We start from the raw sequence: 15,562 nt of genomic DNA, 5'->3' as shown, positions 1-15,562 counted from the left end.
AATAATATAAAAATTATAATAATTTTTATAATAATTGTTAATAATTATTAACAATTATTAACAACATAATGATAATGATCAGTGTTGATTAATTAAGGGAACATGATGTAAGTATCAATTTTACGTACAGTCTTATACATTTCTTTTTGCGTTTTTTTTATGAAAAGTTTAATTTGAGGCTTTAATATTATGTATAATGCATACACCGGCTCTTATATTTAACAATGTTTCATTTGCGAAAATTGAATAATTTATCATATTTTTCTGGATGTAAAAGAAGAGGAAGAGTAAAAAAAGATTTAAAAAATTTTTAATTATATTTTGTATAGTTCCACATTAAATTATTTGCAATATATATTCGTAAAATGCATACAATTAACAATTTTGATTCAAAATTTATAATAATTTCGCAGATATACTTAGCATTTATTGTATTTTAAATACTTCTATACTTAATTTCGCGCCAATAAGCGTTCCGTTCATTTCACAAGTTGTCAGACACATGCACCGGAATGACCGTATCCCGGAATGACCGGAACACAAATCGCATAGCACCTTTGACAGGACGAAAAAGTTCCTTCTTGTCAAACATGATCTGTGATTGGTGTTCCGGTCATTCCGGGATACGGTCATTCCGGTGCATGTGTTTGACAACTTTTGAAATGAACGGAACGCTTATTGGCGTGAAATTAAGTATACAAGTATTTAAAATACAATAAATGCTAAGTATATCTGCGAAATTATTATAAATTTTGAATCAAAATTGTTAATTGTATGCATTTTACGAATATATATTGCAAATAATTTAATTTGGAACTATACAAAATATAATTAAAAATTTTAAAAATTCTTTTTTTACTCTTCGTTTTCTTTTACATCCAGAAAAATATGATAAATTATTCAATTTTCGCAAATGAAACATTGTTAAATATAAGAGCCGGTGTATGCGTTATACATAATATTAAAGCCTAAAATAAAACTTTTCACATAAATAACGCAAAAAAATCTATAAGGCTGTACGTAAAATTGATACTTACATCATGTTCCCTTAATTTATCAACACTGCTCATTATGTTCATAATTTATTATTTTTTTCAACCTCAACTGGTAAACACTTTTGAAAAAAAAAACACTCACAACAAATGTGACACGCACTATAGTAAATTTCATCTGCGGCTTACTTCGGCTCGAGAACAAGGCACTGTATCCGCGGAAATTTTCTGATTGATCAACGCTTCATTCAGGCCATTCTGAGATCCGGTCGTTCTGGTGCATGGACTGGAGGCCTAAAAGGAAAACTTATATACGTAGAACTCTATGGATACAAAGTATGTGTTGATGCAACGGGAAATGAGGCATTGCTGATTGGCTGTAAAACCGGAAGTGTGATGTGTGAAGCTCCTAAAGTTGTTTGAATAACTTTTTCTATACTGTTAACGTATTTACCGTTGACTTACTAATTGAGATGGGATTTTTACCAAATAATAATAATTTTCTTCTAGTGGTTACACATTTGTAATCAATCTTCTTACAGAATGAGTAAAAGGACTTTAAAGTCAGACTAATTTTACTTAGATTCTTGATAGCTTTCACGTTATTTTAAGGGAAAAAAATATCTTCCTATTTATTAAAATTGGGAAAAGAATAATTATTAACTATGAGAGCATGAAGTATGGATATTATTGAATGATAGTTTACAAACAATTTTAATTGACAATTAATTGAAACCATTTAATTGATAATTATTTAGAAAAAAGTATAAACATTGTCTACGCATTGAGTTGTGGCGTTTTATGAAAAAAGTATCAAAAATATTGATGATAAATTTAAGTATTACTAAAAGCTCTAATTCGACTAGAATGGTTTCCTTGCGGATTGTTTAGTTGAAATTTTCCGATTGCTTTTTAGCCTGATTATTAATTGTAAAAAATTAAAAATACTGTTGTGAGAAACCCGAAGAACTCAGCAATTTGAAATAATTCGCGAATTAGACATCCTAGTATCGTAAAATGAGACAAATCCCAAAAATATTTATAATTTCTTATTTTCTAGCATTAAAAATTAAAACTTCATCCTAAAATATATCTTTTGTATATTTGTTATATTTAAAAAATATTTCTACGAGAAAAGAGAACAATAATAATTAATTAATTACATATTTCGATAAAGATTTCTACATTTGTATTTTATATAAACATCAACCTAAAAGTACGGAATACTTTAACAATTATCTGCAAGCTTCTAAATCAATATTTCAATCAAATTTCGAAGACATTTATAATCAAAATAAAGAAATCTTATCGTTTCAGGATCCCAACGGATGCAATTTGATTACGACACCATTCAGAAACTTCGAAATGAGAAGAATCCCACAGACGAACTGTTGACAATGTGGAGTCAATTTAACCACTCAATTGCTGAACTCTTTGTTCTTTTATCAAGAATGCATCACTATCAAGCAATGCAGGTTTTAAAGCATTTGGTGGATCCGAAACTCCATATACTTATAGACAAGGGAGAAGGAAACCTGCAAAGGGTGACTCGCAAAGACAGAGAACTGGGCATAGACACGAAAAATTTCAACAAAGCTATACCAGTTCAGCCCGTTATTCCAAAGATTGTACCTGAAGTGTGTATCATCAAAGAATCTTGTAAAATATTGAATCAACCAAAAAAGTTTGCAAATCCATTTCCTCCTCCGAGCAATTCAAACAATCTATTTCCCGAATCACCAATTGCGTTTCCACCTTCCAATGCTCTACGAAATCTGCCCGGAGAAATCAGAGAAGCGAATTTACCTGTTGTCCAGTTTGAAGAACTTAAACTTGCAACTGATAATTGGGACCAACGAAAAATTTTAGGGAAAGGAGGATATGGAGTCGTTTACAGAGGCAATTGGAAGAATACTGACGTTGCAATAAAGAAAATAGAACGTCGTGCTGGAAGATCTGACGAAAACTATGAAACCCAGTTACAACAGTCACTTCAGGAAATTAAGATTTTAAACTCTCATCCTCATGATAATATTTTAGCATTATATGCTTATAGTATAAATGGGGATGCACCTTGCCTCGTTTATCAATTCATCCTGAATGGATCTTTAGAAGATAGACTTTTGCTAAAGCATAAAACGAAACCACTTTCTTATGAACAACGCTACAATATCGCCAAGGGTACCGCGCGAGGTCTGCAATATTTACACACTATCGGCGATAAACCATTGATTCACGGGGATATCAAAAGCGCAAATATTCTACTAGACAAAAATTTTGATCCGAAAATCGGAGACTTTGGCTTAGCGCGAGAAGGACCTGAAACTGATTCGATGAAAGTAAGTTTAACTATCTTTCAGTTAATTATATTTCTTCAAGTACCTTGTCTTTGAAAATAAAAAAAAAATCTAATCAAGTTTCCATGCAAATAAAAAAAATGGAAAAACCGAAGGCAGCCTCCAAATCCCTTTCCTTACTTTCTCTCACCTTTTTTACTGTTATCTATTTTTTAAATTACAATTAGAAACATTTACAAAAAATCGACCAACGTTTCGGTTTTACTGTTCATGGAATACACTGTTAATTAAAGAATTTTAATTTGATCCTATCTGTTTAAATTTACTTTTTAAACTAATATCAAAGGTATATTCTGAAACATTGCAACAACATCCAAAGAGATAATTGTATAATTGTCCGACACTATTTTGTGAGTTATACTTTGTTAAAATTCAATTTGATAGTTAGCCTCTTGTTTTTTTTTAATTCCGAAGAATTTCGTAGTTAAATTTGAATGTTGAACTTTGAACAGGAGTTTAAATTTTGATTTAATCTGATCGTTTTTTCCCCTTCTGACTATCAACTTAATTTCTAATTGTATTTTTCACCAGGTCAGCAAGATTTACGGAACGAGACCATACCTACCTGAAGATTTCATTGATGGGAAAAATCTTTCTACGAAAGTCGATACATACAGTTATGGAATTGTACTTTTCGAGTTAGCAACTGGGAAACTAGCTCACGACAATAGTAGGCCGAAATGGAAGCTTTTGAAAGATTTAATTGATAATTGGGGCGATCAAGATTTCGGGATTTTAATGGATAAGAAAGCAGGATTTGATTATAGAGTTTTTGATAATTTTATTCGTTTAGGGAAATTGTGTTCCCAAAAATTAGCGAAAGATAGACCTGAAATGGAACAAGTTTATAAAAAGCTGTGTGAATTCAAAATGCAATATTTTGCTTTACCCACTGGGATTTTTTAACTGCGGTTGAATACGAGTGCTGTATTTTATGCTTGAGAAAATGTTAATAATCAAGATGTTAGCTAGAGATGACAAGTTTGGTTATTTATTCAAGTAAACGTGGAAACTAACGACAATTGTGATATCATGTTTATTTCTAAATAATTTAAAAGTATTTTTAATGCTTCTGCTGTGAAGTTTTCTCAGTGGTAAAGTGGAAAACACCAGGGAATATTTTTTTACGACTGTTATTGTATTGCGTGATTGATATACTAATACAAAATAATTATTGTGAATACGTAACGTTGTTTGTTGTTTTACAGTTACTACCTGAGAGATTATTTTTTAATTTGTATTCCTAATTATATATTTTATATTATATTAATGTAAAAATCTTGTAAAACTCAATATTTTGGTAAGAAATTTATCAAGTACTTTTCTTTGAATTGTAGCCTCAAGGAGTGATATTTTTTCCTTTTGAAATATATATAGCAATCATGAAATACAAACTTAAATGATCTTTAATTTATGTACATATAATTTTAAGTCTAGCTGGTATGTTTCTCTAGTAAAGAAGAAATTTATAACTTCCCTTAAAATAAGAATAACAGCTATTAAGAGGTTTGAATTATAAGAAAACACTTTCATTTGGATCCCTAAAGTGCAATTAAAATGTATGTTTCAAATAACGTAAGTATGTAATATATGTTTGATATAGAAAAATATTTTTATTTTCGTATAAAATAAATTTTCATTATTACAAATTAGAATCGACATATTTTTTATTTTATTTATGATTCTCAATAAAAAATTTCTTATATTAGACTGGGTTAATCTGTAAGGATTCAAAAATAAAAATCGTAAATCGGTGATTAAGTGAATTAACAATACATTTAACTAATCGCAAATATCACTTTATTGGAAATATAAATAATTTTTAAATCTTACTTACACATATGAGATTATTATAGTGAGAAAATTTTTCACTAACGCAAAGAATTAGGCGAATATTTCGAAAATGTTTTTTTAGGATATTAAATTCCCATAAAGAAATAAAAACATGATTTATAAATCTGCAATTCTAATAAAACGTCGTTAAGTTTATTGAGATACATCTCCAAACGCTTTAAACCTAAAAAACCGTCTTTCTCTCAGTTTCACACATCAGGGTCCTTATTCCCAATCAGTCTTATATTTGTATTCTGCACTTCAATTCATTGACTAAGTAATTACATTTCAATTCTGAAGTTCACAAATAAAGCTTCTTACTCGTTTAACATAAATTTTTGATTATCAAATGCTCTTATAAATGTTTTCTCTTTTCGCATACAGTAATTATCATATATATCTACACATGAACGACTCAAAAGAAGTTAACTGAAATGTGGAAGATAAGCAAAAGTATTATACAAAGAAAACAAAGACATAAATCGAAAATTGATTGTTATCAACTCTAAAACAAAAAAGCAGGAAACGAAAAACGCGGAGTACAGACATCTCAAAAAGCATAAATCACAATTTATATTGCATTTTCCGCATTTTCGTTCCTTTTAACTTAAATGAAAAAGTACAAAGAACGCCTAAGTGTGAAAACTTATTAAGTAAAGCTACGCCATTAACCCACATAATAAAGCGATATCGAAAAATGAAACTGGCAATATAATCTAAGAAATCGTTTTTTCTTTCATCGTTCTCACTTAATAAATATATTGTCTGCGTCAATCGTCGTCATTGTACAAACTACAAACTAGATTTAAAATGTAAAATCTGCTTGCTAAATGTCATGAATGCTCAAGTTTATTTGATCTTTCTGTAAAATAAAGCGTAGAATGTTTATATACATGTTTTCACTGGCTTTATAGGGTCGAATTTATTATATAAAATCATTTTCGAATTTATAAGTAGTTTAGATTTAGAATCTAGTTACTAAACTCTGATTTTTGAAATAAAAATTCATACATGATACTTGATTAATTATGAAAAACTATAGTTCATATTTTAAGAATACTGACCATATTTTTTTTTAGAAAAAGAAGAGAATTTTGATTATAAAAGAAGGAGGTAGCTCTAATGCAGAAACCTTTCCCACTGTATTTTCTTTCTACATCAGCAACGATAGTAAATTTAATAATAGCTAATTGATAATTCTAATTGAGCGAAACCGTAAAATTACTTAAAATTATGGAAATATTGTGGAGCGATAATTTTCACTATAGTGTACCGTGATCGTCCTAGAAGTACCCTTTATTTCTGAAACTTTTAATTCTTCCCAGATAACAATTCGTGCGCGCGCATTTCGCGCACGAAATGCTTGCAAGATTGCACCACATCTAAAAGCATTCTGTGGATGCGTCTTTAATGCGCGCACAATGCGTCGCCAATGTCAGCATGTGTGCAATCACACCGTGACGGAATTTCGAAATAACGGAATAGAGTTAAAAAAATTATTTTGTGCAAAATAAAAATATATTGTTTTAAACATAAAATTAAAAGAAGGTAAAAATTATAATTTAAACAGAAAGATACCAGTTCCTTAAAAAGCACCTAAGAACTTATTATTAACTAAACAAAATGTATGAAATCAAAACACAAAAAGAAATTATTTAACCAAATAGTTTAATTTTAAGCAAAAAAAGCTAAATTTACAATAAAGATGGAATAGTTACATTTTCAGCTAAAAAATTAATTTTTAGCTAGAAATAAAACAACTAATCTTTAACAAACAGTTACAATTTCAGACAAAATCATGAATATTCGATTATTCATTTTGTAATTACTATTTATTTAATAAAAAGAATTCTTTTTAATACCCATTTTGAATTTAGCGCCAACCGCGGACGCTTTCGATGTTTTTGCATATTCGACGGAGATTTATATTGATCTTGCATTTGACACAAGAAAATTATGTAGGTCTTAAAATTGTTTGTTTATAATAAAATATAGAGCAAAAAAGGTTTAATTTGAAAGTTTTATTTCAGAAATGGAAATTCATGACATATTTATCTTTGATCTCAGACAATTGGATCCCCCTCGGTAATTGGTTCCGTTACCCTGTTAAATATGTCATAATTTTCCATTTCTGAAATGAAACTTTCAAATTAAATCTTTTCCGTACTTCATTTTATTAGAAATAAACAATTTTAAGACACTCTCCGCACGCGCATTGAGTGCTTGCTTCATGCGCGTATAACTGAAATGTGGAAGATAAGCGAAAGTATTATACAAAGAAAACAAAGACATAAATCGAAAATTGATTGTTATCAACTCTAAAACAAAAAAGCAGGAAACGAAAAACGCGGAGTACAGACATCTCAAAAAGCATAAATTACAATTTATATGGACGATACATCTGCTTGCTGATCTGAACGCACGTCGTGCGTGAAAATATGAACGGCGTGCCTGCTCCATGCGCGCAGTGTGCGCTAGAATTGTTATCTGGGTTATATTTCATGTCCGTATTTTAAAAAATCGACATCAGGGTGCCCCTTAAACACGTGGTCAAAATTTGTTTTCAACATTCTTTTGCTTTTAATATCGAAAAAAATGATGTGCTCAAAGTTTTAGATAAATCGGTTACTATTTACCTTTAGCATACATCCCTTAAAGTTTTCCATAACATGATTAACATGAAAAAAAAATAAAAAAGCCGCAATACCTCAGTTATCGCCGAATTCTTTTATAAACCGAGGACCGCAAACTTCTTTGAAACCTAAAACAGCACTGTAGAGTGAAAATAAAAAATTTCGATATATTTAAAATGGCGGACCCACGAAAAATGAAAAAGTGGTACCTTCTATAGTTTTAAATAAAAGGGAACCAGATTTCGTGAAAAAATATTGTTTAAATGACAAACAAAACTATTAATCTCCCTATTTCCTATGAAAAGCCTCTCAAACTTGACAAGTTGAGTAAATTAATATGCGAAAATTATGCAATTAAGAATGATGACTAATTTCACAATTTTTTAAAGGAGACTTCTTAAACTTTTCAAGATAAACAAATTTATTTTTAGAAACTGTACAAGTATTCAGTGACAACCGACATTTTTAATAAATCTTACGATATATTTATTTATTTCTCCACAAAGGGGCATATACTATTCATAGTGGTTAATAATACTGTTGCCAATAAGTTTTACAATAAAAGTAAAAATATTTTAGTAGATTTGGCAACTTCATATAAAACCACTATCTTGAATTTTTTCTACATTTAGGATGTCATTGACCACTGCATAATTTCTGTAAATAAATTTGCACATTTTGTTTTGAGAAGTTTTGAGCTTTCCTTGAAAAATGGGGAAATTGATACATGCTTCATAGTCGTTAAAAAGATTTCTTCACAAAATTTGGGTCCCTTTCGTTGAAAACTATAGAAAATACAATTTTTGGTCATATTTTGTGGGCGCGCAATTTTGAAAACTTTTATTTTTGCCCTATACAACCTGTTTCGGATTTCAAAGAAAGTTGTGGTCCTCGTTTTATAGACGAATTTGACGAAAATTGAGAAAGTTATGTGGATTTTTCATTTTTTTACATCTGTCCCCATCATGTTAATATTGTTAATCATACTGAACTCTTTTAGGGATATGTGCTAGGGGTGAATATTAACCAATTTGGCTAAAATTGGAGCAAACCATTTTGTTGGCCATTGGAATGAAACAATCCAATGGGAGCAAAAGAATACTGTAAGTATAAAATCAAAATAGTTGATATTGAGCATTTGAATATATCCAAACAAATGGAATGAACATGATAAAATCAGGATGGAAGTTGACTGATTGTCATCGATAAATTAAGGCACTTACTTATTTACAAAATTAGTCGATGAAAATCAAACTTTTGTCAATTGGCTAAATTGAAACATTTGTATTTGTCTCGAGACCGAAAAATTGTGCAGAATTTGTTATTGGTTTAGGCACACACGTTCCGATATCGAGAGTTAAGAACGAGGAGGCGAGAGTGCAACCTAGAAGCTGCGTGGTCCATTCTTTTGTGGATTTTTGTCTAGAAAAATAAAAAATTCTTAGGTAATTATGACAAGTCTTAAACGAAGAGATCCGTTCGGGATGTTATTTTCTTAATTGCAGGCAGGATGCGAATGCCTGTGTACTGTCCATAGCCCAAAGGTATCCTAAGATCGCAACTGTCCCTTCTGCCATTTTCATCTTCTTGCTGCTGCTGATTTAAGACCCAGAGGGCGCCTACCATCGAGAGAGATATAAGGCCGGCACCGGTGATTGCCAAAATGCAGATGAAAGCCATCATTATCTTTGGACCAATATTTACGCCCATCTTGATCATCCAGAGCAAGTCGCTTGGTAATTCTGGTATCAGCTAGAATAGTCAATACAAATTAATATTATACTATTACCATTATACTATATGGATCGAGAAACAATAATTTTGGAAATCGGAAAGTTACCTTTTGAGCCCCTAATAACTTGTGTAAAATTAGCAAATAAAAATTTGGCGTCATGCATCTTAAAAAAAGAATGTCGTATTTTATGCTTCTTGCCTGTGTGACAAATTCGAATAATAAATAAAATTAGAAAATTTTGGTTATTTAGACCCCTTTGCCAGAAGCTTTTCTTCCCTCCGTTTCCAGGGTGTTCAACGGACAGAGAAGCCGGGAAAGTCGGGAATTTTATTTAACCGGGAAAACCCCGGGAATTTTTTCTTTGACCGAAAAAGCTACTTTATTCTACTTTATTTTTTTATTGTTTAGTCAAGAATCACAGAAAGAAAAATTTCATTGTTTCATGTATGATGCTATCAAACTTAATTAATCTTTGATTATGTGTAATAGAGGGATTCATTTTGTTAGTCAAAAAAAAAAGATAATCGTATGTGACACGCATAGCAGCCTAAGCTGTACCTTTTTAGTCCAAACATTTGTCCAAAAAATGTATGTATTACATTTATATAGTACATAAAAAATGGTCTCGTTTTATAATACCATCATTTAATGAAAATTATGAAACTCATTTTTGAAGAAAATAATAACTTTATCATAATTGTTTCATATTTTTCACACCAAAATTTAACATACGGTGTGCCAATCGCAAAATAAAATAAGTAAGAAAAGAAACTTATTATAGAAAATGCTTTAAAGCGTAAGGAGAAATTATTATTCTCTTTAAAAAATAAGTTGAAAGAAGTAAATCGATAGTAAAGTAAATATATATTTCCATAAATTGAGGTAAATATTCCTGCCTCAATTAAAAAAAGCATAGGCCACCCTATGCAGGTTGGGACGAATCTTGAGATTCGGGAATTTCAAATCGGTTAATCACTTAAACATCATGACCTCCCCTCTTGTCTTGACCCTCTTGTCTAGTCTCTTATCTCGTCGAGTCTCGACTGTCTCTTATCTCGTTTCTCATCTCCCAGGAAGAATGTACGATGAACAGGCGGACGCCTAATAAAACTATAAGGGTTTCTGCCAGAGGAAGTTTATATTAATTATAACTTTCAGCGCTTCTAGAGTTTAAAAATTTTTGCAGTGTTTCATATACAGTAGATTTTCTTTCATATGTATAAACACAAATATATAATCTGATCAAATGTTTGAAAACTAGGCACAGATATCATGCAGAATAAGAAAAAATAGAATTCAAGATTTTTCCAACATTCTTCAATTTCACAAATTTGAAACCCTATTTCGACTTTCGTTTTAAAGTTAGTTTTGATTTTAAATTGAAATAATTCTGACCATAAAAATATCAATTTCAAAACAAATTTTGAAAAGATTGATTTATTATCTATGATTTTTAGCACTTTTTGAAGTTGGATGCTTCTAAATTTGAACGATTTTAGTTTGGACAGCTTGAATGCATACATTATTACGTTTTTTTCTTTAAATTGAATCCTTCTTTTAAATTTAGAAATACCTAGTAAATTAATATGGAAAAGTTCATTAAAAAGATTAAAGAATTGTCGATAAAAGTGTGCTCTTGTTGTAAGTTCTGAAATTTATTTTTTAGTTAATGAAATGAGAAGAAATTTTCCAAAAAGGTCTTACACCAATTATAAGTAGTTCTTTCGTGTGAGATCCTTTGAAAATATTCCAATTTTACAAATATTTAAGACAATAAACATTTTTATTCCAGAACACCCATGAATTGAAAAATATTTTCATTTAATGGAGATTTATATTGATTCTTATTGAATTTGATGGCATCCAAACAAAATAAAAATTAAATTTTACGTTTCAAAAAGCCGAAGTAATAGAAATTGGATTTCAATTATAGCTTTGAAAAACTCTAAATTAAAAAGTCCCAAATTTCCTCCTTCTAAACTTCAAAGGTTTTAAAATATGGTTCCACTCAAGTTTAGATACTTTCAAACAGAACATCGTTCCAAAATAAAAATTCATTTCATTGTACTTCTCTTTTGCAATATATATTTTAATAATAATTTTATGATTATTAAATATTTTTTACCAGGTCTGTCCAGATGATTGGCAAGGTTAAGCCATTGAAGGCTGCAATTTTCGGATTGTAATGTGTGTCGTGCATAATGAGATTTGTTTGCACCCTGGAATGAACTTCGATTGGAATGCCCATTTGCTGAAATGATAAAATAATAGCTCTGTTACAAAAATTGTAGTTATTATCTTATTAAAAATGTTTAAAAAATACAAAAAATATATCTTAGGAAAATGAAAAATAGTGTACTGACAGGTTGCAAATAAATTGTTGTCCGATGTTTTTCTGGATCTGCTTTAAGCCCTTGGATTCCTTTCATTAAACTGGGGTCAGCGTCCAAAAAGTGAGGCAATGACACAGCTGCCGGTATATCTTCAAAAAAAATCAGTGAAACGTCGTTTCATCATATACGTATTTTTTATATCCTTTAAAAGGATTTGATGACCATCTTTAGAAGTTACGACTCGACTACATCTACTTACAACAATCGTAAAATGGGCTTTTAAATTTGCTCATTTAATGAAGAAACTTGAGTGAATAATTCTTTTGAAACAGAAAAGAATGGCATTAAACGCGAAATTCTATGAAAGAAATTTTAGGTTTAAAAAAACTTTACATATGCATATAAACTTGAGTTAAAATTAAAAATATTTTACAGTACATATAACTCAGAAACCCGTTAATTCTTTGGTAATTCCGGAGGAAGAATTTTCTGATCGTAGAGGAATGTTTGTGTTAAATAATCAAGAATTTTTAAGAGATTGAACAACTGAAAACTTAAATATTTTATTTTTGATTAAAAACTAATCTTTTTAGTTTAAAATGCTGCTTTTGATTGAATATTGATATTTTTCAATTAAAATTCAACTAATTGGTTGAGAATTATTTATGTTCTAAGAATTATTTAATTAATCGATGGTGCTAAGCTGCTAATATATTGGAGAATATCTTGTAATATAATTTGTCAAAGCTTTATACATTAAAAATATTAATTGAATCCGCAGAAACTGAAAAAAAATTATTTATAATAAACTCGCGAAACTGTAAGCATATTCCGAGACGATTGTTTTAAAAAATGCGACATATTTGAACGGCTCCGGGTAAAACTGCATAAAAGGACGATCACCTTTAATTTTAGTAAAACTTAAATACCTTGTGAATTTTTTAATGATGAACACGAATCTATCAATCTACCTAAAAAAGTGTCGCTCTCTTACCATTTTCGACTTATCGAGATTCATCTATCGAAAATTTCCATTTTTTGATTTCTTTAAGGGCATGTCTATATCACCAAACTTACTTTATCAGTTCACTGAATATTTTATTCGAACTTAAGAACTTTTTTTATAAATAAAATATCGGACTGAAAATTTGGGAAATGAATCAGAAGACCATAAACTAAGTTGATGTACTTTATTTGATTAGGAATTTCGCTAAAAATGATTTTAAAAGAAATTAAAACTGGGACCATTTTTTCAAATATTTACTTTGTCACCTTTAAATTTTTTGATCCTGAGAACTATGTTATATTTAAAATATCTGCTAGATGTAAAAAACGTAATTTTCTGCCGGATTTTTCATTTCACAAAGTTTGAGTCCTATATTTTTAATATCAAAAAAATTCTTAGATTCAAAAAATGTCAAGGTTCAAAGAAAATATATCAAAAAATGGTCACAATTTTAATTTCTTTGAAAATAATTTTTAGTGAAATTCCTACTCAAATGAAGTATATAAACGCAGTTCATCGTCTTCTAATATATATTCTTAAGTTTAAAGAAAATTTAGTAAACTGAAAAACAGAGGTCGCTACTATAATATATTCGAGTGTGTCACACGCCATTAAAACTTACTTTATTTATTCTTTTTATTAATAACGCGAATAAAACGGAAGAATTCCTCCGAACTACACTCCACAAGCACCCATCCTTCAAAAAATTGAACCCCCCTCCCCTCTCAAAAGCGGTGGAAAAAGGTTTAGGGTACCTAGGAGTCGTAAATTCCACCCATTCGGGATCATTACGAATTCAAAGGCACCTCTGCCCCTTTTGCAATACCCCTCCCCATACCACTTTAATATTATGGGGGGGGGGGCATGGTTAAGATGGTAATGCGCGGGATAAGGGGAGGGATACTTTATGTTTAGCGTGGAAAAATACGCAATATCGGCGTATTTAAAAAAAACATAGAAAAAAATCTAAATTTTCGATACTAAAAATCTCGGTATCTCGAAAATAATAAGAAGAAGACCCTTTTTCAGGCAGATTCGTGTTCAGAATAAAAAAAAAATACATAACTTGTGTGACTTTTAACGAAATCGAAGGTGATCGACCTTTTATGCAATTTTGTCCGGCTCCGTACCCCCACCCCTGTAATAACATTTCTACAAGATAAGGCTCTAGTTGCATTTGAATCAATTTTCATTTACTACACGGAGAAAAATAGATGTTAGCACAAACTATCTAGATATTAATAGGTAATATCTTAGCGATTTAACCATGGGACAGAAATCTAGATACTGAAGTAGAGCATCCGTAGATATTAAAAAGAAGATTTTAACTGACAATATCCAAGATATTAAAGGGCAAAATCAAAGATATTCAAGAAATATTTTTTAATTGTGCAAAAATTACCTGTAAAGCATGACATTTTCTATAAAATGCAAAAGAATGTTAATATCGTAGGCTAATATGAAAGATGCCTGTAGCTGAGTCCTCATTTTCTTGAGAAAATTATAACATATCCAAAAACATTTAATCCATTTTCCACCAAAACTTATAGTGCAATAGATATAAGAAAACCAACAATACACACGATGAAAGCTCAAGATACAGACAAAATCTTTTGTCGCCACGCCACACGTCAGCGACCTTGCTCCGAAAAAATTGAGCTTTTCTAATATCTTAGATATTAACTGTTAATATCACATATTTTATACTTTCAATATAAACAGATATTGCCCTTTAATATTTTGTATGTTGAATAGATGATATTAGATAGTATGGCGTAATATCTGCATATTATGGAAAAATATCAAAGTTTTTAAAATCTGCTTTTCAATATCTAGTTTTCTCCTTGTACACCTTTTGAAAGAGTGACATTTACATCAATAAAAATAGCATTCGGTCAAAAGTCAATTTGTCTTCCAACGATCAATGATATTCAATTACGGAATATAATATTTTGATTACAGCAGTAAAAGTTCAATCTTGTGTCGTTTCAGGGAAGTATTGCATCTTTGAGTATGAACAACAACATGCGGAGAAAAATAGATATTGATAAGCAGATATTAAAAACTTTGATATTTAACCATAATATATATATATTACGGCATACTATCTAATATCTTCTATTCAACATACAAAATATTAAAGGGCAATATCTGTTTATATTGAAAGCATAAAATATGTGATATTAACAGTTAATATCTAAGATATTAAAAAAGCTAAATTTTATCGGAGCAAGGTCGCTGACGTGTGGCGTGGCGACAAAAGATTTTTTCTGTATCTTGAGCTTTCATCGTGTGTATTGTGGTTTTTCGGATATCTATTGCACTATAAGTTTTGGTGGAAAATGGAATAAATGTTTTTGGACATGTTATAATTTTCTCAAGAAAATGAGGACTCAGCTACAGGCATCTTTCATATTAGCCTTGAACAGTGTGTTATCTGTTTAACACAAAAATCGCATAATTATGCAAAAAGCCGAATGCTTGAGGATTCGTATTTTAAAAACAGAGGACTACGATATTAACATTCTTTTGCATTTTACAGAAAATGGCATGCTTTACAGGTAATTTTTGCACAATTAAACAATATTTCTTGAATATCTTAGATTCTGCCCTTTAATATCTTGGATATTGTCAGTTAAAATCTTCTTTTTAATATCTACGGATGCTCTACTT

The 15,562-nt window shown here is 30.0% G+C and overlaps 2 protein-coding genes across 3 annotated transcripts in view; one reads left to right on the top strand and one right to left on the bottom strand.

Moving 5' to 3' along the window:
- LOC117177128 (serine/threonine-protein kinase pelle) overlaps positions 1-4,747 on the top strand; it is a 14,404-nt gene extending 9,657 nt beyond the window's left edge. The window contains exons 2-3 of the mRNA XM_033367623.1: positions 2,310-3,331; positions 3,881-4,747. Coding sequence (XP_033223514.1) covers positions 2,310-3,331; positions 3,881-4,255 — 1,397 coding nt within the window. The 3' untranslated portion in view covers positions 4,256-4,747. The remainder of the gene's footprint in view (positions 1-2,309; positions 3,332-3,880) is intronic.
- Positions 4,748-5,298: 551 nt separating this feature from the next.
- Positions 5,299-15,562, bottom strand: part of LOC117175971 (scavenger receptor class B member 1-like) — a 110,632-nt gene continuing 100,368 nt past the window's right edge. Inside the window, exons 9-11 of one of the 2 annotated variants that reach the window (XM_033365859.1) lie at positions 11,914-12,032; positions 11,676-11,801; positions 5,299-9,567 (exon numbers count right to left, since the gene is read on the bottom strand). In XM_033365859.1, the coding sequence (XP_033221750.1) occupies positions 9,277-9,567; positions 11,676-11,801; positions 11,914-12,032 (536 nt within the window). In that variant the 3' untranslated portion in view covers positions 5,299-9,276. Of the gene's footprint in view, positions 9,568-9,588; positions 10,673-11,675; positions 11,802-11,913; positions 12,033-15,562 lie in introns of those variants that run through there. The other variant, XM_033365860.1, reaches the window with a different exon arrangement.

This window comes from Belonocnema kinseyi, chromosome 7 (assembly GCF_010883055.1).
Source record: "Belonocnema kinseyi isolate 2016_QV_RU_SX_M_011 chromosome 7, B_treatae_v1, whole genome shotgun sequence".
Taxonomy (NCBI): Eukaryota; Metazoa; Arthropoda; class Insecta; order Hymenoptera; family Cynipidae; genus Belonocnema; species Belonocnema kinseyi.
The sequence above is the reverse complement of the archived record's forward strand: the minus strand, read 5'-3'. Positions and strand labels throughout refer to the sequence as shown.